The sequence below is a fragment of the Pongo pygmaeus genome, chromosome 10 (genome assembly GCF_028885625.2).
Source record: "Pongo pygmaeus isolate AG05252 chromosome 10, NHGRI_mPonPyg2-v2.0_pri, whole genome shotgun sequence".
Classification (NCBI taxonomy): domain Eukaryota; kingdom Metazoa; phylum Chordata; class Mammalia; order Primates; family Hominidae; genus Pongo; species Pongo pygmaeus.
The window spans coordinates 109,491,863-109,513,237 of NC_072383.2; the positions used below are offsets into that span (position 1 = coordinate 109,491,863).

Below are 21,375 nucleotides of genomic sequence, written 5' to 3' on the forward strand. Positions count from 1 at the left end.
CCCTCATCAGCCATGGCTGGCATATATGCCCATTTCAATGTCAATCACTGACAAAGGGAAGTAGAATTTCCAGAACTGGCTTTGAGTAGACCAGGGGTAGCAAATTACAGGCCAAGGGCCAAATCCAGCCTATCTGTTTATAGTCTTCCAGCAAAGAATGGCTTTGACATTTTAAATGATTGTATGAGTACCTGGTTATAACCTCTTAGTCCGTGGAGCTTAAAATATTTACCATCTGGCCCTTTAAGAAAAGTTTTCTGAGTCCTACACAGTCGCCCCTGTGGTCCCAGTTACTGGCGAGGCTGAAGCAGGAAGATCTTTGAGCCCAGGAGTTTGAGACCAGCCTGGGCAACACAGCAAGACCCTGTCTTAAAAAAAAAAAAAGAGACTGGACGCCGTGACTCATGCCTGTAATCCCAGCACTTTGGGAGGCTGAGGTGGGAGGATCACCTGAGGTCAGGAGTTCCGAACAGACCAGCCTGGCCAAAGTGGTAAAAACCCCATCTCTGCATATGGTGGCGCATGCCTGTGATCCCAGCTACTTGGGAGGCTGAGGCAGGAGAATCACTTGAACCTGGGAGGCAGGGGTTGCAGTGAGCCAAGATCACGCCACTGCACTCCAGCCTGGGCAACAGAGTGAGACTTCATCTCAAAAAAAAAAAAGGAAAATAAAATAAAATGTTTTCCACTTGGCTTAGACCAGTGATGCTCTATCCCCTGGAGCTGGGGTGGAGATCACCTTCCCTGATAAATGACTGGTAATAAGGAAATGTTTTGTCTCATATGACAGGAAGTGCAAAGGTAAGGCAAGCTTCAGGGCTGGTTGGTTTAGCAGCTCAGTTTTGCTGTCAGCTATGTTGGGTGTTATCCTTTGGCTGGGGCAAGACGGGAGCAGCAATTCCAGGCACCACACCCAGACTGACACTACCTTCAGGAGATGTACCCTGTCCTCCAATAACTCTTTTAGGAATGAGAAGACTTTTTCTAGACGCTTCCTTAGCAGACATCCCTTCCCAATAGAGAGGCCCCAGCTGGTTTAGTCCTGCTCACTCTGGAATCGATACATCACAGGCAGAGGGGGTTTCTCACGGTGGCCTTGGATATGGGAGGAATGGATGTGGGGAGCCACCAGCCACTGTGTCTACCACAGTCCTGGGTGTCACCTCTGCCAGCTGTCTGGCTCTGGGTCACTCTTCTGTCTTCCACTGGGCACTTCTTGCTGCCTAAAATCCATCTTTCATCAGAGCACTGTGGTTCCATGACTCTAAATGTGGATGTAGACCAAGGATCTGAAACTGGTAGATCTCAGGATGGATTAAGCCTGGTGACATGAAAGCTTTGACCCATTTATTGTTTAAGATTTCATTAGTTGACAACATGTTAATAATTGATAGATGTTCAGCATATACAAAAAAAAAAAAAGAAAAAAGAAAAAGAAGAGACAAAGAAAAAAGAAAAAAATTGAGAGATTTCATAAAGAAATAAGAGTTCTGGCTTTAGAAACCGAAAGATCTGGGATATCAGGCCTGAATTTTCATAGAACAACCATTAACTAAATAGTGTTGTGGGTGACACTGACAACTGTTCCCCTATTCTCTACTTTTTCTTCTCTAACAGATTTCTGACTTTGTTCAAGCTGGTCTTGTGCCCAGCTAAAATGCTCCTCCTGTCTTCCCTTGCAGCTAAGGGTGGACAGTGAGTTTTAAGAGGAAGTCTGTTGGGGTTTCTGGGAAAGTCTTGCTTTCCAGATAGATGACCTACGTCTTCAAACGTATTGTATCTTCTACTTTCCTCCCTGGAATAAGACCGTGAAGGTCGGTGCAATGGCAGCCATCTTTTAATGATAAGGGAACAGTCAGGTGAATTACAGAGATCTTGTCCTTACTTCTTTGAGCTATGGAACTTAGCTCAGCAACTTTTTTCTTTCTTGTGTGTGTGAGACAGAGTCTCCCTCTGTCACCCAGGCTGGAGTGCAGTGGCGCATCCTCAGCTTACTGCAACCTCCACCTCCCCGGTTCAAGCAATTCTCATGCCTCAGCCTGCCAAGTAGCTGGGATTACAGATGTGCACCACCATGCCCAGCTAATTTTTGTATTTTTAGTAGAGATGGGGTTTTACCGTGTTGGCCAGGCTTGTCTTGAACGTCTGACCTCAGGTGATCCACCTGCCTCGGCCTCCCAAAGTGCTGGGATTACAGGCAGCAGCAACTTGTTATGAGAAAAAGATAAACCGTAATTTGCTTAAGCCGCTCTTTAGTTGGGCTTTCTGTAACTTACATTTTTTCTTAACTGATAACAAGCTGGTGCCCCTTAAGATAGGGTGCGCACATTCTAGTTTGCTATCGTCTCTGCCATCCTGTCATGTCTATTTGCTGGCCCACTTTACTTTTGTATGCCACCCTCCTGCCACTTTTTGCAGCCCACTAGTGTAGATTTTTCTCTCAGCTTCCCATGAAGATAGCTGAGACTGTGCTGTGTAGACTTTCTGAAGACTTGGGGATAACCAAAGGGAATTAAAACTCAGGGATGCTAACACGGAATCCCAGATGCAACTGCTTGCAGAATTCACCAGCCCGGGCTCTGCACGGGGCCCCTAATTCCCAGCTGGAGGCTGACAAACTTTATATTTCACAAAACTGAGCACTTAAGCCTTCCTCATCTAGAACTTCTCAATTCCAGAACAGGAACTGAGCTTTAGACTATCCTCATCAAGCCACCATCTTGACACAAACAGGAACAAACCAAGTTGCTTTGAATGTCATTGTCCTCTTCATTCCCTGTTGCCTTTACCTACCAGGGTTCCAAAAAGACATCTCAGAGCTTAGTCTCAGCCCAGCCTCTAAGAAGATAATGTGCCTCTGTTGTGCTTAGGATCTGGTATTTACTAGTCTTGAAGGGCACTCTTCTTCAGATACTAGTTCTGAAACTTCTCTAAGGCCTTCTGGGACTTAGCATTAGCTGTCTGCTTCTAGATGGGGTTAAATATTGAGGTGGGGTTAAATATCTGAAACTTCTCTAAGGCCTTCTGGGACTTAGCATTAGCCGTCTGCTTCTAGATGGGTTTAAATATTGATAATGAAGATATTTGGGTGTGGGCTAAGGCTGCATCGTGGGCTGGTTATGCACACTGCTAGCAGTGTGTTGGAATGCCTCATATGAGAAATTATGGAGTGAAGTTTCCCGGACACTGGCTGGGGAGTGTTTGGGTCTGGAGAACTGAGCTGGCATTACGAGGGTATAGAGAGACACTAACATTTTTTCCTGCCAGCCATGGCAGGGTAGATTTCACTTATTTGAAGTCAGAGTCAATTATCCTAATGAGTAAAGTGGATGGTGTGTCAGGAATGCTTTTGGCTGCAAGTAACATAATACCCAACCAAGAGAGGCTTTGACCAAAAGGACATTTATTTATCAATTATTTTTAATAAGCTTTTTATTTTGGCATACTTTAAAATTTACAGAATGGTTACAAAGATAATATAGTTCTCACATATCCTTCACCCGGCTCCCCCTAATGTAATTACCATGGGACATTTGTCAAAACTAAGCAATGAATGTTGATATGTTACTATTAACTGAACTCCAGTTTTTATTGGAGTTTCTTTTTTTGAGATGGAGTTTTGCTTTTGTTGCCCAGGCTGGAGTGTAATGGCATGATCTCGGCTCACTGCAACCTCCACCTCCCAGGATCAAGCAATTCTCTTTCCTCAACCTCCCAAGTAGCTGGAATTACAGGCGCCCACCACCATGCCTGGCTAATTTTTGTATTTCTAGTAGAGACGGGGTTTCACCATGTTGGCCAGGCTGGTCTCAAACTCCTGACCTCTGGTGATCCACCCGCCTGGGCCTCCCAATGTGTTGGGATTACAGGCATGAGGCACAGCACCCAGTCCTTTATTAGGATTTCACTAGTGTTTTCCATTCATGTCCTTTTACTGTCCCAGGATCTAACCCAGGGCACCACTTTGCATTTAGGTTATTTATGTTTCACTTAGCAAAAAGTCCTCTGAACATAGGTGGCCTCAGTGTTGTTTCATCTGCTTTAAAAGACTGTGGCAGCCATGCCTTTCCCTGCACCCCAAGAGGATGCATCCCTCCATCCTCTGCTCCATCTGCATTGCCTCAGAGGGAGAGGTGTCCCATTGCCCTTCTACGAGGCCAGACCCCATCCTGTGTTAGCCTCCTTCAGTCACATCCCCCATTATTAGAGAAAGACCTCTCTCCATCAATGACCGCCCTGGTTGCTCTCATCTTCACCTTCTATTTTGTCAAGGTATCCCTCCCTTGCCTCTTTTATTTCAAAATAACCTAAAAACTGAGCACAAACGAAACTCAAAACACAACCCACCTGCAATCCCAAATTACTGCCAGCTTCCCCCTTTCTAGAAGTTTCTAGAAGGACTTGCCTACATTCCCTGCTTCCCTTTCTTGGGCAGATGTTATTTCCACCTCCATCCCTGGTGAGGGGAAGAAGTCACCTCCACTGAAACTGCTTTCTCTGGGGTCACCAAGGACCTCGACCTCTCTAAGCCCAGTGGCTTTGCTTCAGTTTCCATCCAGAGACTTTGAATCTGTGAATACCAAACTTCCAAGCAGGAAAGGACCTCCTAAATACACAGCCCATTTGTGGATCCCTTTAGGACAGTGGTTCTTTTTTTTTTTTTTTTTTTTTGAGACAGAGTCTTGCTCTGTTGCCCAGGCTGGAGTGCAATGGTGCAATCTTGGCTCACGGCAAGCTCCACCTCCCAGGTTCACGCCATTCTCCTGCCTCAGCCTCCCGAGTAGCTGGGACTGCTGGTGCCCGCCACCACGCCTGGCTAATTTTTTGTATTTTTAGTAGAGACAGGGTTTCACTGTGTTAGCCAGGATGGTCTTGATCTCCTGACCTCAAGATCCGCCCGCCTCAGACTCCCAAAGTGCTAGGATTACAGGCGTGAGCCACTGCGCCCAGCCAGGACAGTGGTTCTTAAACTTATCACTCCCAAAAACCATAACACTCCTTCCTTCCTTCTTCCCTTCCTTCCTTTCTTTCTTTCCTTCTCTTTCTCTCTCTTTCCTTCCTGCCTTCCTTCCTCCCTCCCTCCCTTCCTTCCTTCCGTTTTTTTTTTTTTTTTGAGACAGAGTCTTGCTCTGTCACCAGGGCAAGACTGGAGTGCAGTGGTGCAATCTCCTTCCACTGAGTTGTTAATTACACATGATGAGGTGCACATGTCTTAAGGATACAGCTCAATGAACTGATACTTAGGTATATACTCATGTAATCATCACCAAGATCAAGAGGTAGATTATTGCAGTGTCCGGAAGGCTTCCTTGGTCTCTTTCCACAAACCACCCCCAAGGAACCTCATCCTGATCTCCAGCATCATAACTTTGTTTTGTCTGCATATAGAATTGCATCTAAATCACCTCTTCCAGGATATGCACTTTATAACTGGCTTTTTTCATTCAACATTATGTCTGCCAACACCCTTTTTCAACAGCAAATAATTATCCCTTTACAATCCTGAAATGAAATCCATAAATGATAGAATATTTTCCCTTTACTTATGCTTTAAAATCAATATGATGCCTTAATTATAATATAAGGAATAAATAAAAGTTATTTGTACTAAAATGATATTTATTTTGATACGTGAATGTCCTCATCTGACTTGCCTAGAACAGGGCCAGCAAACTGTTTCTGCAGGGAGCCAGATAGTGAATATTTTGGCCTTGTGGACCACGTGGTCTCTGTTGCAAGTCCTTAGCTCTGCCTTTGTAGCTTGAGGGCAGCCATAGACAATACATAAATGAATGGGCATGGCTGGATTTCAATAAAACTTTATTGACAAAAACAGGTAGTGGGCCAGATTTGGCCAAGGGCTGGAGTTTGCAGACCCCTGGCCTAAAAACTGCAGTGAGAGGCCTGTATTGATATGCAGAACTGCCAAGCATTACACATACTGCAGACAGATGCAGGCCGACTGTATCCACAACTCGAAGAACATGATTCAGGCTGTGCTGGTGACGTGATTTTCAGAATGGTGACCAACTCTTAGTAAAGTTCCAAACAAATCGAAGAATAATCTTCTCTTGATTGATACAGTGACTACAGTCCCGGATAATTCAGTGTCTATTAGAATTGAATGGAAAATTCTGTGTGTGTACATAGAAAAGATAGTTGTGTTTTTGTTTGTTTGTTTGTTTTTTTAAGATAGGGTCTTGCTCTGTTCAGGCTGGAGTGCAGTGATGCAATCATGGCTCACTGCAGCTTCGACCTCCCAGGCTCAAGTGATCCTCCTGCCTCAGCCTCTCAAGTAGCTGAAACTATAGGTGCATGCCACCAACCCTGACTATTTTTAGATTTTTCTGTAGAGATAGGGGTCTCACTTTGTTGTCCAGGCTGGTCTCAAATTCCTGGTCTCAAATGATACTCCCATCTTGGCCTCCCAAAATGCTGGCCAAATTTTCTGTACCTAGAATCAAACTATCTTTTTTGATCAGATGTGGAAAAGGAGCTGGGCACGGTGGCTCATGCCTGTAATTCCAGCACTTTGAGATGCTGAGGCGGGTGGATCACTTGAGGCCAGGAGTTTGAAACCAGGCTGGCCAACAAGGCGAAACCCCATCTGTACTAAAAATACAAAAAAATTAGACAGGCATGGCGGTGCATGCCTTTAGTCCCAGTTACTCGAGACGCTGAGGTAGGAGAATTGCTTGAACCTGGAAGGTGGAGGTTGTGCTGAGCCAAGATCACGCCACAACACTCTAGCCTGGGTGACAGAGTGAGACCCTGTCTCAAAAAACGAAAAGAAAGTTTCAAAAGAAAATAAAAGTATAAAGAGGACTCTCATCTACGTAACGTCCAGAGGGCCACTGGGAGGTCATAAGGATGGAGGATAAGTCTTGGATGCCTGGTGCTATCTCACATGTTGCAGGGTATGTGACCTCTCGTGACCCATCCATTACATGCCACTAGTGCCTTCATCATTGCAAGAGCCAAAAAATCACTTCTCCAAGTTTACAGAAGGCCCCTGGGAGGACGATGTCATTTCTGCTGGAAACCATGGCTTTGGGTAGGCAGAATGTATGTCACTGTATATAAATGTCACAGGTGAGTGACATTTACATGCACAGGTGACAGAAAATCTCCAGATTGCTTTATTGTACCCCAAACTGGCTAAGATTAAGTCTAATTGAGGAGGCATCCAAGAGATAAGTTAAAATTCCATTTATAGGAAAAGGAAGAACATTGCAGTTTTTGTCTGAGCACACTTCAGTTAGTGAACTGTAGAGCTGGTACCCATACAGATGCTATCTGAGCACACTTCAGTTAGTGAACTGTAGAACGGGTACCCATACAGATGCTAACACAGCTGGAATTTCTCTCTCTCTCTCTCTTTTTCAGATTCTTCAGATGGAAAAAAAAGTCGCAAACCAAAAACAGATTTTCGCAAAAATGCAGGAGGCCAATAACCCCCGGAAACTGCAGAAACAGATTAACATTTTGGAAACCCGTCTGAATCTCGTATGTAAGGTGTTCTCTGCAGCTCTGCAAACAGCTCTGCCCACGTTTGCTCAGAGCAAAGAATGATGTCTGCCCAGCCATTAGCAGAACATTCCCATTTCCCTGGTTGACTCAGGAGCATGTGAACTAATGGCCACACAGGCCAGAAAGCCTTTAGGATTTACCGTCCACCTTAGCAAATGCGGTTATCCCCTCAAACCCTTACCCGAATCCCCCAACCTATCTGGGATGCCTACTCTTAGTTCTCTGCCTCCAAACTTCCTGTTAGTTTTCAAGAAGCAGCTCAAGCATTACCCATTACCAAAGCAGCATTAGTTAGACCTTCCTCCTCTGTAACAAGTCGCTCATGCCTCTATCATAGCCAGTGCCTTTTTGTTGTTGGTGTTGTCTCTGAGAATGAGTAGGCATAGATATGCATAACTTGATAATGGGAAAGGTGACACTGATCATCCTCAATCTACAGGTGACTTTTGCATTAAGCAGGGTTCCCTAAATTGCAATCTGGCTTAAGAAAAAAGGGGAATGTGTTTGTCATAGAATTGAAAGATCCAGAGGAGGAAGTGGGGCCTTCAGGCATAGCTGGATCCAGGTGCTCCATACATGTCTTTAGGACATATTCTCTGTCCATCTCTCCTCTGAGTGGATTTCATTTTTGGGTAGCCCCCAGTGTGAACAAATGCTAGTAGAAATGAAACATCTTTTTCCTAAGAGTTTAATCACATATTCTGGGGAGAGTTCCCACCGGGCCAGCTTGGGTCATGTGCCCATTTCTGAACCAATCAGGATGGTCAGAAGAATGAAATACATGGGCCTGAGTCACATGGCTACCCTGGGGCCCCTCTCCCCCAAACCCATCCACTGCTACCCCAAGTCAGGGAAGGGCAGCCCTATTCAAAATATGTGGATTAGAGGAGAGGTGGTTCCCCTGGAAAAGCAAAGAGTGGAGAAGGAATGATGGACAGGGACAAACCACACATTCCAGTCTGGTTTGTGAAACTGTAGCTCCCACATGAGCTACTAGAGAGAGAAAGTGAATGGATTTGGAAGAAAGCCTGTCATTCCCTCACTAAACAAAGCTCTTAGCTTCCCCCAGACTTTGACCACCAGGCTTTGACCAGGCATGGTGGGAGCTAATTGGATCTGATCTCTGTCTGCCTCCCCAAGTTGCTGCTGAAGGACTGGGCAGTGTCTTTTTAATATCCATGCCCAGTGATTTGCAGCTGTGCCTCAGAATTCCCAGGATATGGGTTAAAAATACAGGATTTTTGGATTTCCTCCAGATTCACCAAATCAGAACCTCCAGGGCTTAGGTTCGGGCATCTTCACCGTTATTAGCAAACCCAGAGAGACTGAAGGTCCCATTGGTTAAGAATCATAGATTTAATGCCTGGCATGGGGTTTAATGCCTCAGCAAATGTCTGTCGATTGAATGAGTTACTAAATGCATGCATGATTTAATGATGACTTGTCTATAGGTATAATTTTTTTTTTTTTTTTTTTTTTGAGGCGGAGTCTCACTCTGTCACCTAGGCTGGAGTGCAGTGGCACGATCATGGCTCACTGCAGCCTCAGAGGTCTGCTTTTTTGTTCTAAGTCTATTCAGATGTTCTGTTCTTCTCTAGTCAATTTCAGTAGTTTATGTCTGTCTAGGAATTTGTCTATGTCATCTAAATTATGCTAATCTGTTGGTATATAGTTGGTCCTAGTATATCCCTTATACTTTTTCCATAAGATCTGTAGTAATGCTCCTTTTTATATTTCTGAGAGGTCTGTTTTTTGTATCTCAAACTGGTCCCCTCTTCCCTTCATCCCTAACGAGATGTGATTGTGCCTTTTAATAGGTTAGGCAGCTGGCCTGGCGCGGTGGCTCACGCCTGTAATCCCAGCACTTTGGGAGGCCAGGGTGTGTGGATCACTTGAGGTCAGGAGTTCGAGATCAGCCTGGCCACCATGGTGAAACCCTGCCTCTACTAAAAATACAAAAAATAAAAAATAAAAATTAGCCAGGCACGGTGATGCATGCCTGTAATCCCAGCTATTTCAGAGGCTGAGGCAGGAGAATTGCTTGAATCTAGGAGGCGGAGTTTGCAGTGAGCCAAGATTGTGCCACTGTACTCCAGTCTGGATGACAGAGTGAGAACCTGTCTCAAAAAAAAAAAAAAAAAAAAGGTTAGGCAGCCATCTCTAAAGGCGATTTTGGGGTCTCAGAGTACCCCATGGTCCTAAATATCCTCCATCTACTCAGTGGGGCCTGAGAGTCCTCCCCATAGGTCAGGTCTTTCCCCCCCACAATCAGAGGATAGATAGTATGCCTACGGTCCTGGAGCAAAATTCACAGTAAGGAGCAAATGACTGGTAACTGATAACTTCCCAAGAGGAAGTGGAGGATGCAAAGTTAGAATAAGAATACTCTGCTCCCAGGGACTCCCCTACCTTGTATGGTGGCTATGGAGACACTCAGGAACACCCAGAGCTCAGACTAGCAGAAGCAAGCAAAAAGCCCAGGATGCAACATTTTAGGAGGCTCTCCCACTCAGGCTTGTGGAAACACAGGACTGGCACCTGAGAGTGAGTGCCTCCTTAAATTTCATACCCTGGTTGCCTCACTTGCTTTACCCCAGTGTTGGCCCTGCAGAAATCGAATGTTTCTTAGAACATACTTTGAAAACCTCCAATGAAATTAAATCCCCTTGCTGTTAGGAATTTTTTTTGTAGTTGTCTCTTTTCAGTGCTTATGGGGGCACTTCACGTGGTCTTTTAAAAAAACTTAAAAAATAATTTTATTGAAAAAAATAGACCAGATGTGGTGGCCCACATCTATAATCCAAGCACTTTGGGAGGCTGAGGTGGGAGGATCATTTGAGCCCAGGAGTTTGACACCAGCATAGGCAACATGGTGAAACTCTGTCTCTACTAAAAATACAAAAAAAAAAAATAGCTGAGCGTGGTAGCCTGCACCTGTAGTCCTAGCTGCTCGGTAGGCTGAGGTGGGAGGATCACTTGAGCCTGTGATTGCACCATTTTATTCCAGCCTGGTTGACAGAGCGAGACCCTGTTTCATAAAAATAAAAAATAAATTCTACTGTGTATATTTAAGGTACATATTATTTGATACATATAGATATTAAAGTGGTTACTATAGTGAAGCAAGTTAACATATCTGTTATCTCACATAGTTACCCATTTTTGTTTTTGTGACAAGAACCTCTAAAATCTGCACATTAGCAGGAATCCCAAATACAGTACAATTTTTTTTTTTTTTTTTTTTTTTTTTTTGAGATGGAGTCTGTCTCTGTCCCCCAGGCTGGAGTGTAGTGGCACGATCTTGGCTCACTACAACCTTCGCCTCCCAGGTTCAAGCGATCCTCCTGCCTCAGCCTCCTGAGTAGCTGGGACTACCGGTGTGTGCCACCACACCCAGCTAATTTTTTGTATTTTTAGTAGAAACAGGGTTTCACCATGTTGGTCAGGCTGGTCTCAAACGCCTGACCTCAGGTGATCCACCCATCTTGTCCTCCCAAAGTGTTGCGATTACAGGCATGAGCCACTGCACCTAGCCCCAAATACAGTACAATTAGAGTCCCTGGAGTCCTGATGTTGTACCTTAGGGCTCTAGACTTGCTCATCCTCCATATCCGCTACTTGCTATCCTCTGACCTCCATCTCCCTGCTCCCCTTCCCCCTCACCCCACCTGCCCTGGTAACCACTGTTTTATTCTCTTTCTCTGTATATTTGACTTTCTTTCTTTCTTTCTTTTTTTTTTTTTTTGTGACTGAGTCTCATGCTGTCACCCAGGCTAGAGTGCAGTGGCGTAATCTCGGCTCACTGCAACCTCTACCTCCCAGGTTCAAGCGATTCTCCTGCCTCAGCCTCCCAAGTAGCTGGGGATTACAGGTGCCCACCACCATGCCTGGCTAATTTTTGTATTTTTAGTAGAGATGGGGTTTCACCATGTTGGCCAGACTGGTCTCAAACTCCTGACCTCAGGTGATCCACCCGCCTCAGCCTCCCAAAGTGCTGGGATTACAGGCATGAGCCACTGCGCCCAGCCTTGACTTTTTTTTGTTTAGAGTCCACATATAAATGAGATCATGCAATATTTTTCATTCTGCGTCTGGCTTATTTCACTTAGCATAATGTCCTCCAGTTTCATCAATGTTGTGGCAAATGGCAGAGTCTCCTTTTTTAAGGCTCAGTAATATTTTATTGTGTATATATATGCACACACACACATATATGCATCCACATATACATACATATATACCTATATGCATATATGTATACACACGTATACATACATAGGCACATACATATACACATACACATAAGTATGTGCATATATATACACACCCACACACCCCAATTTCTTGTTTTTGAGACAAAGTCTCACTCTGTTGCCCAGGCTGGAGTGTAGTGGTGTGATCTCGGCTCACTGCAACCTCTGCCTCGCAGGTTCAAATGATTCTCCTGCCTCAGCCTCCCGAGTAGCTGGGATTACAGACACCTACCATCATACCTGGCTAATTTTTGTATTTTTAGTAGAGACGGGGTTTCACCATGTTGGCCAGGCTGGTCTTGAACTCCTGACCTCAGGTGATCCACCCGCCTTGGCCTCCCAAAGTGCTGGGATTACAGGTGTGAGCCACTGTGCCCAGCCCCCCACTTTCTTCATCCATTCATCTGTCAGTGAATACTTAGGTTGTTTCCAAATCTTGGCTGTTGTGAATAATGCTGCAGTGAATGTGAGACTGCAGATGTCTTTACGAGGTGGTGATTTTATTTCCTTTGGGTGTATGCCCAGGAGAGGGATTGCTGGGTCATATGGTAGTTCTATTTTTAACTTCTTTAGAAACCTTCATCCTTTCATTCCATAATGGCTGCACCAATCTACATTCCCATGAACAGTGTAACCAATCACATTGCCTTTAAAAAAAACTTTTAAAAAAGCTAAGACAGTTTATAAGACATATAGGAAAGTAAAGGGAATAAAATAATGAGCAAATCTATCACTTTGATTTAATAACTGTTAACATTTGCTTTATTTGCTTCACCATTTTTCCCCTAAAGTATTTAAAGGTGAATTACAAGTGTCACGACATTTCACCCCTAAATACTTCAGTTTGCATATTTTAAAATTAAACTTTTTCTTTCACAGTCATAAGACCAGTATTACACCCTACAAAATGAATAATATTTCCATAATATTACACAATACCTAGTCCATATTAACATGTACCTGGTTGGCCCTAAAATGTCTTTTAAAGGTAGATCCAGTCAAGGTTCACATAATTGTTAGGTCTCTTAAATTTCTTTAATCTAGAACAGTGGCTTTCAATTGAGGGTGATTTTGCCTCCAAAGGGACGTTGTCCCCAAAAGGAGACACTGTTGGTTATCATAACAGAGTTGGAGGTGAGGGTGCTACCTGCATGTAGTGAATATTTAATATCCCACAAAGCATAGGACAGCCCCCTATAGCAAAGAATCATCCAGCCCAAAATGCCAGTAGTGCTGAGTTTGAGAAACCCTGCATGAAAACAGCCCCACCCAATTTTTTTCATGCTATCAATCTGTTGAAGAGTCCAAGTCAATTGTCCTGTAGAAAGTTCTATTAATATCTTCTCAGTTTGGCTGATTATTTCCTATGCTGTCATTTAGCTTATTCCCCACTCCTCTGTTAATTGCCTACAGCTGGAACTTAGGTCTAAAAGTAGTTAAGGAATTTGAAATACAGTAGTAAAAAGGATCCACTAAAGAGCCCTTAGCCAGTTGGTGGGCCACTCAACTGGCTCCAACCAGTTGAGCCTCTTGCCTAGTGCTCCAGCCACTCTTCCATGGCCCTTGGGTATGAGGTGGGGCAAAGACCTGACAGCCCTCCAGGTGCCTTCTGGTAGCTTGTCTTACACCCCAGAAATGAGACCTGTTTTGAAGTATGGCCCTTTCAACAGGTCACTGTTCACTTTGACAAGATGCTGACCACTAATGCCAAGCTCCGGAAGGAGATTGAAGACCTACGATTTGAGAAGGCTGCTTATGACAATGTCTACCAGCAGCTCCAGCACTGCCTGTTGATGCAGAAGAAAACCATGAACTTGGCCATTGAGCAATCTTCTCAGGCCTATGAGCAGAGGTGGGCTGGGGATAGGTCCAGGGGCAGTGAGGTCTTTTAGCCCCTTGCTGAGCATCTAGCTTCCTCCTCTGAGCCACCACTGTCCCTGGTTGTTGTGTGTTGGAGAATCTTAAATCATAGTAGTGATAATTCTGAGCACTGACTGTGTGCCAGGCATGATGCTGGGTACTCTGGTGGGTATTGTTTTAACTCTCACAACTGGCCTAGGAGTTATTATCCCCATTTTACAGACCGGAACATGCAGGCTTAGAGATGCTAAAATGCCTACCTGAGATCCAGGTAAGTGCTGATTGTGGTGAAGTTGAGATTCAAACCTCTGTGCTGTACCATCTCCTCCAAGTTCCCCTGCCTCTAGTCCAAGGGGATCTTTCTCAATCTGGGTCTCTGCTGGCTTCACACTCATAGGAGCAAAAGGCATATAGTTTGGCTGTGAAGGGCATAGGCTTCAGAGTCAGATCTGGGTTTAAATCCTGGTTTCATCACTACTATATTGTTGTAGGAACTCTTTAGATGGTAAAGAGGATTAAATAATATATACATGTAAAGTAGTGCCTGGGACACAGTAATTGATAAGTGGTGATGATGGTGGTGACGATAATGATGGTAATGATGGTGATGATGGTGATGGTGATGACGGTGAATAATGGTAATGGTAATGATAATGACTGTGGTGACGGTGGTGGCGATGATGGTGATGGTGATGATGGGGATGATAGTGGTGATTAGGAAGATAATGATAATGATGGTGATGGTAATCATGGTGATGATGGTGATAATGGTGATGGTAATGATGATGATGATGATGGTGATAATGATGGTGATGATGGTGGTGGTGGTGGTGATAATGATGATGGTTATGGTGATGATGGTGATGATGAGGATGGTGATGGTGATGGTGATGATGGTGATGAGGATGGTGATAGTGGTGATTAGGAAGGTGATGATGATGGTGAGGTGGTGATGGTGGTGGTGATGGTGGTGGTGGTGATGATGGTGAGGTGGTGATGGTGGTGGTGGTGATGGTGAGGTGGTGATGGTGGTGGTGATGATGGTGAGGTGGTGATGGTGATGGTGGTCATGGTAATGATGGTGATAATGGTGATGATGATGGTGGTGGTGGTGATGGTGGTGATGGTGACGGTGGTGATGATAATGGTGATAATGGTGATGGCGGTGGTGAGGATGATGATGGTGACAGTGATGATATTGGTGATGGTAGTGATAATGGTTATGATGATGGTGGTAATGGTGATGGTGGTGGGGGTCATGGTAATGATGGTGATGATGGTGGTGGTGAGGATGGTGATGGTTGTGATGTGATGGTGGTGGTGATGGTGATGGTGGTGATGATAGTGGTGATGGTGGTGATGGTGGTGGTAATGATGATGGTGATGGTGGTGATGAGGATGGTGATGGTTGTGATGTGGTGATGGTGGTGGTGATGGTGATGGTGGTGATGATAGTGGTGATGGTGGTGATGGTGATGGTGATGGTGGTGATGATAGTGGTGATGGTGGTGATGGTGATGGTGATGGTGGTGATGATAGTGGTGATGGTGGTGATGGTGATGGTGATGGTGGTGATGATAGTGGTGATGGTGGTGATGGTGATGGTGATGGTGGTGATGATAGTGGTGATGGTGGTGATGGTGATGATGGTGATGGTGGTGGTGGTGATGGTGTGGTGATGATGATGGTGGTGATGATAGTGGTGATGGTGGTGGCGGTGATGATTGTGATGGTGGTGGTGGTGATGGTGTGGTGATGGTGATGGTGGTGGTGGTGATGATGGTGATGGTGGTGGCGGTGATGATGGTGATGATGGTGATAGTGATGATAGTGGTGATAATGATGATGGTGGTGAGGATGTTATGGTGACAGTGATGATGGTAATGGTAGTGATGATGGTGATAATGGTGATGATGATAGTGGTAATGGTAATGGTGGCAGTGGTGATGATGGTGATGGTGGTCATGGTAATGATGTTGATAATGGTGGTGGTGGTGATGGTAATGGTGGTGATGGTAATGATTGTGGTAATGGTGGTGGTGATGATGGTGATAGTGATGGTGATGGTGGTGATGATAGTGATGATGGTGATGATGGTTATAGTGATGGTGGGGTGGTGGTGGTGATGGTGGTGATGATAGTGGTGATAATGGTGATGGTGGTGGTGATGATGATGGTGACAGTGATGATGGTGATGGTAGTGATGGTGATAATGGTGATGGTGATAGTGGTAATGGTGGTGGTGGTAATGATGATGATGGTGACGCTGAAGGCAATGATGATGATAATGATAGGAAAATCATTTCTGGGAGTGATCTAGAGCTTACACCTCCTGTTGTTCAGGTAAGGAGGATTGTTTTTACACACTGAGAAACCTTTATGATTAATAAAAGTGATAGTCATTCTCTAGGCAGGAAGGCCTTCTGGACTGGCAGGGAAAGGGAAGTAGAGAGGAGGAGCCTCAGATGCTCAGGCTCTGTACTCCCTTTGCCCAGGGTGGAGGCCATGGCTCGAATGGCTGCCATGAAGGACCGCCAGAAGAAGGACACCTCTCAGTACAACCTGGAGATCCGAGAGCTGGAGCGTCTCTATGCCCACGAGAACAAGCTCAAGTCCTTCCTGCTTGTCAAGCTGAATGATCGCAATGAATTTGAGGAGCAGGCCAAAAGGGAGGAAGGTACACCCTCCAGGAGCAAGCTTGTGCTCTCTCGCTCTCTTTCTTGCCTTCTTTCTCTCTTTCTCTCTTTTTAAGTGAAGGTGCCCAAGTCTCCTTGTGGTTGTCAAATTTAGCAAATGAAGATATAAGATGCCTAGTTAAGGTTGTGCATGGTGGCTCACGCCTGTAATCCCAGCACTTTGGGAGGCCAAGGCAGGCTGATCATTTGAGGTCAGGAATTTGAGAACAGCCTGACCAACATGGTGAAACCCTGTCTCTACTAAAAATACAAAAAAATTAGCTGGACATGGTGGTGAGTGCCTGTAATCCCAGCTACTTGGGAAGCTGAGGCAGGAGAATCACTTGAACCCAGGAGGCAGAGGTTGCAATGAGCCAAGATCATGCCACTGCACTCCAGCCTGGGCAACAGAATAAGACTCTGAGACCCTGTCTCAAAAAAAAAAAGCCTAGTTAAATTTAAATATCAAATAAACAATAAATAAATGTTTAGGATAACTATGTCTCATGCAGCATTTGGGACATGCTTATGATAAAACTTGTTTGTTTATCTATAATTGGGACATATTTATACTTAAAAATATATTTGTCTGAAATTCAAATTTAACTAAGAACCCTCTATTTTATCTGCCAATCCTAATTTGCAGCGTGTGTCTTCATCTGGGGCTCTCTTTCTATTATTTAGAGGGAGACTTATTGTCAGGGGTCCCCAGGTTCATCTCTAGGTTTGATGATTCACTAGAATATCTCGCAGGACTCAGCACTGAGGCACATTCATGGCTGCGATGCATTACTGTGAAAAGGCGCCAAGCAAGATCAGCACAGGGAGAAGGTGTACGGTCCGGCGTCTGGAGGAAACTGGGCACAAGCTTCCAAGTACAGTCACACTGAGCACACATGGTTCTTCCAGGATCTGTGACCACACATGTCAAGAGTTATCTACTAGGCTGGGCATGGTGGCTCATGCCTGTAATCCCAGTGCTTTGGGAGGCCAAGTTGGGAGGGTCACTTGAGGCCAGGAGTTTGAGACTGGCCTGGGCAAATGAGCAAGACCCCATCTCTATAATGAATAAAAAAAAAATTAGTTGGGCATAGTGGTACATGCCTGTGGTTCCAGCTACTCGGGAGACTGAGATGGGAGGATGGCTTGATCTCAGGAGGTCTGATGGTGACAAGGTGCTGAGGGGTAGAAAAAAGCAGATCCTAAGTCCAGGAGTTTGAGGCTGCAGCAAGCTATGATTGTGCCACTCCAGCCTGGGTGACAGAGTGAGACCCTGTCTCTTAAAAAAAAAGGTTATCTCATAGTGGGGTATACTAGAGATTCAGTACCCCAAATTCTTACCGGGGGCTGGTCGTGTAGACACCCTCTGCCTAGCACATACCAAAATTCTAGACACCCAGAGGAAAAACAGGTGTTTGGGATAAACTGCTGGGCATGGTGGCACTTGCCTGTGGTCTCAGCTACTGGGGAGTCTGAGGTTGGAGGATCGCCTGAGCCTCCCCAGAACAGTGGGGAGCCACAACCTGTAAAAAGGTCACATGGTCAGGTGTGCCTAAAAGATCCCCTTTTTTTTTTTTAAAGAAACAGGGTCTTGTTCTTTCTCCCAGGCTGGAGTGCAGTGGTGTGACAGTCACAGCTCACTTCAGCCTTGACCTCTTAGGCCCAAGCCATCCTCCCACCTTGCCGTCCTGAGTAGCTAGGACCACAGGCATTCACCACGACACTTGGCTAATTAAAAAATTTTTTTTTTTTAAGACGGAGTCTTGCTCTGCCTCCAGGCTGGAGTGCAGTGGCGCAATCTCGGCTCACTGCAACCTCCACCTCCTGGGTTCAAGTGATTCTCCTGCCTCAGCCTCCTGAGTAGCTAGGACCACAGGCATTCACCACGACACTTGGCTAATTTTTAAAATTTCTTTTTTTTAAGACGGAGTCTTGCTCTGCCTCCAAGCTGGAGTGCAGTGGCGCAATCTCGGCTCACTGCAATCTCCACCTCCTGGGTTCAAGTGATTCTCCTGCCTCAGCCTCCTGAGTAGCTGGGACTACAGGCACACGCCACCACGCCCAGCTAATTTTTGTATTTTTAGAAGAGACGAGGTTTCACCATGTTGGCCAGGATGGTCTCAGTCTCTTGACCTCGTGATCCACCTGCCATGGCCTCCCAAAGTGCTGGGATTACAGGTGGGAGCCAGTGCACCCGGCCTAATTAAAAAAATTTTTTGTAGAGGTGGGGTCTTGCTATGTTGTCCACGCTGGTCTTGAACTCCAGGGCTCAATCCCTGTGCTGGGATTACAGGTGTGAGCTACCATGCCCGGCCAGGGCAGGGATTTTGTATCAGCAGTGCCTAGCACAGTGTGTGGCTCATAGTAAATGCTTCATGAGATATTTGTGAAATGAATGATGGGTGAAGCTTCTGCTCTTTCTCCTGAAAACATCTAGCCTCATCCCTAAAGCATACTACTAGATAGATAGATAGATAGATAGATAGATAGATAGATAGATTTTTTTTTTTTTTTTTTTTTGAGATGGAGTCTTGCTCCATTGCCCAGGCTGGAGTGCAGTGGTGCAAACTCAGCTCACTGCAACCTCTGCCTCCCAGGTTCAAGCAATTCTCCCAGCTTAGCCTCCCATGTAGCTGGGATTGCAGGCATGTGCCACCACACCTGGCTAATTTTTGCATTTTTAGTAGAGACGGGGTTTCGCCATGTTGGCTAGGCTGGTCTGGAACTCCTGACCTCAGGTGATCTGCCTGCCTTGGCCTCCCAAAGTATTGGGATTACAGGCATGAGTCACCATGGCTGGCCACAATAATATTGATCACGTTACTGTCTGCCTGGCACGGATCTGAGGTGCTTCCTTTTGAGTGTCACAGTGGCTGATTTTTCCTTTCCTAGCTCTCAAGGCAAAGAAGCATGTCAAGAAGAACAGGGGAGAGAGTTTTGAGAGCTACGAGGTGGCCCACCTCCGGCTGCTGAAGCTAGCTGAGAGTGGGAACCTAAACCAGCTCATTGAAGATTTTCTGGCCAAGGAGGAGAAGAATTTTGCTCGGTTCACATATGTCACGGAGCTCAACAACGACATGGAGATGATGCACAAGAGGACCCAACGAATCCAGGTCAGGGCGGCTCTGCTTTCCCAGGCCCTGGGCCCCTGTGTCCACAGCAGCCTTTCCAGGGCAGTCTCCTAGGAAGGCTCTGTGAGAGGCACTACAGAAAGCAGTTTAGCCAACACCACTCTGTTCCCCCTACATTTTATTTTTGAGACGGGATCTTCCTCTGTCACCCAGGCTGGAGTGCAGTAGTGCGATATTGGCTCACTGCAGTCTCGACCTCCCAGGCTGAAATGATCCTTGCATCTCAGCCTCCTGAGTAGCTTGACCTACAGGTGTGCACCACCATGCCCGGCTAATTTTTGTATTTTTTGTAGAGTTGGAATTTTGCCATGTTGCCCAGGCTGGTCTCGAACTCCTGACCTCAAGCAATCCTCCCACCTTGGACTCCCAAAGTACTGAGATTACAAGTGTGAACCGTTGCGCCCAGTGTCCCCTTACTTTTTATTTGTATTTTTTTGAGACGGAGTCTTGCTCTGTCATCCAGGCTGGAGTGCAGTGGTATGATCTTGGTTCACTGCAACCTCCACCTCCCCGGTTCAAGAGATTCTCCTGCCTCAGCCTCTGGAGTAGCTGGGACTACAGGCGCCTGCCACAACGCCCTGCTATTTTTTTTTTTTTTTTGTATTTTTAGTAGAGATGGGGTTTCATCATGTTGGCCAGGCTTGTCTCAAACTCCTGGCCTCAAGTGATCCACCACCTGCCTCAGCCTCCCAAAGTGCTGGGATTATAGATGTAAGCCACCACACCTGGCCTGTAATTGTCTTTCAATGTATAGATACATTTCATGTATTCATGTCCCCCAACCCAATAGTGACTTTATAATCCATGGCATGTTTTATTAACCAGCATTCAGTAAACTACAGTCCATGGCTATTTCTGTGTAGCCCATGAGCTAAGAATGATTTTTACATTTTTAAAGGATTGTGAGAAGAAAAAAAAAAGAGAGAGAGAGAAATATGCAAGAGGGACCTGCAAAGCTGAAAGTATTTCTTATTGGGCCCCTTACCTGACCCTTGTTAATCAACAGTTTCGAGGAGTGAGAACTCATTCTTATCTTGGTGAGACTTGATGCACAGGCCCTGTACAAGTCCTGCAGTAAAGAAGCCTGTCTACCTTTGTTGAACCCATAATTTCTCAAATGTCATTGGCTTCCTGGGCTATTTACACTCCAGTACATAAATAAACATCCTTTGGAACTGTCTGCATGGAATAGAGTCTAAACCCTTTAGTGTGACATTCCAGCCCCTTCAAAATTTGGCTTCTACCTGCCTTTGCAGACACAGGTCCTGTTATGACCTCCAAGACACCCTCTGCTGCTGCCAGCCCCAGCTGTCCCATGCATTTCCCTCCACCAGTGCCTTCCCGTGCTGTTCCCTCTCCCTCCCCTCCTTTTCTTTTCTGATGAAATCCTGCTCATTAGTCCTGACCCTGCACAAATGTCGCCTCCTCTGGGACTTCATTAGTCCTTCTTCTGCAGGCCCTGTCCTCTGCTTACGTGATGAGGGGAGCTGCTTTCCTTTGCAATATGTCACTGTTTCCCAAATGTGGGGCATGCACGCTGGCCATGTGCAAATAGATTGCAGCTAGAATATAGGTGAAAACATTTTCATTTACTAGTGACGAATTAATTTTTAAAGGAATAATAGAGCTTGCAGAGCAAACTTGTGATTTAATGGATATTTACTTAGCGTAGTAAGTAATAATAACAGTAAACAAAGAATAATAAACATAATAAACAGATTGGCTTGGTTTACAGAAAACCATTATAGATAATAACAGTCCATGTGGCTGCAAAAAATGGAGTGAAGGTGACTTTATCAATTAGGGTTGTCACAGGAAACAGCACAGCCAACATGGGTAAATTGGTCAGGCACAGTGGCTCACACCTGTAATTGCAGCACTTTGGAAGGCTGAGGCGGGTGGATCACCTGAGCTCAGGAGTTCGAG

At 45.4% G+C, this 21,375-nt stretch overlaps 1 protein-coding gene across 4 annotated transcripts in view; it reads left to right on the top strand.

The window, feature by feature from the left end:
- CCDC63 (coiled-coil domain containing 63) overlaps nt 1–21,375 on the top strand; it is a 60,861-nt gene that overhangs the window by 17,224 nt on the left and 22,262 nt on the right. For all 4 annotated transcript variants that reach the window (XM_054444241.1, XM_054444242.1, XM_054444240.1 and 1 more), the window contains 4 exons: nt 7,387–7,506; nt 13,454–13,635; nt 16,139–16,320; nt 19,211–19,431. In XM_054444241.1, the coding sequence (XP_054300216.1) occupies nt 7,387–7,506; nt 13,454–13,635; nt 16,139–16,320; nt 19,211–19,431 (705 nt within the window). The remainder of the gene's footprint in view (nt 1–7,386; nt 7,507–13,453; nt 13,636–16,138; nt 16,321–19,210; nt 19,432–21,375) is intronic.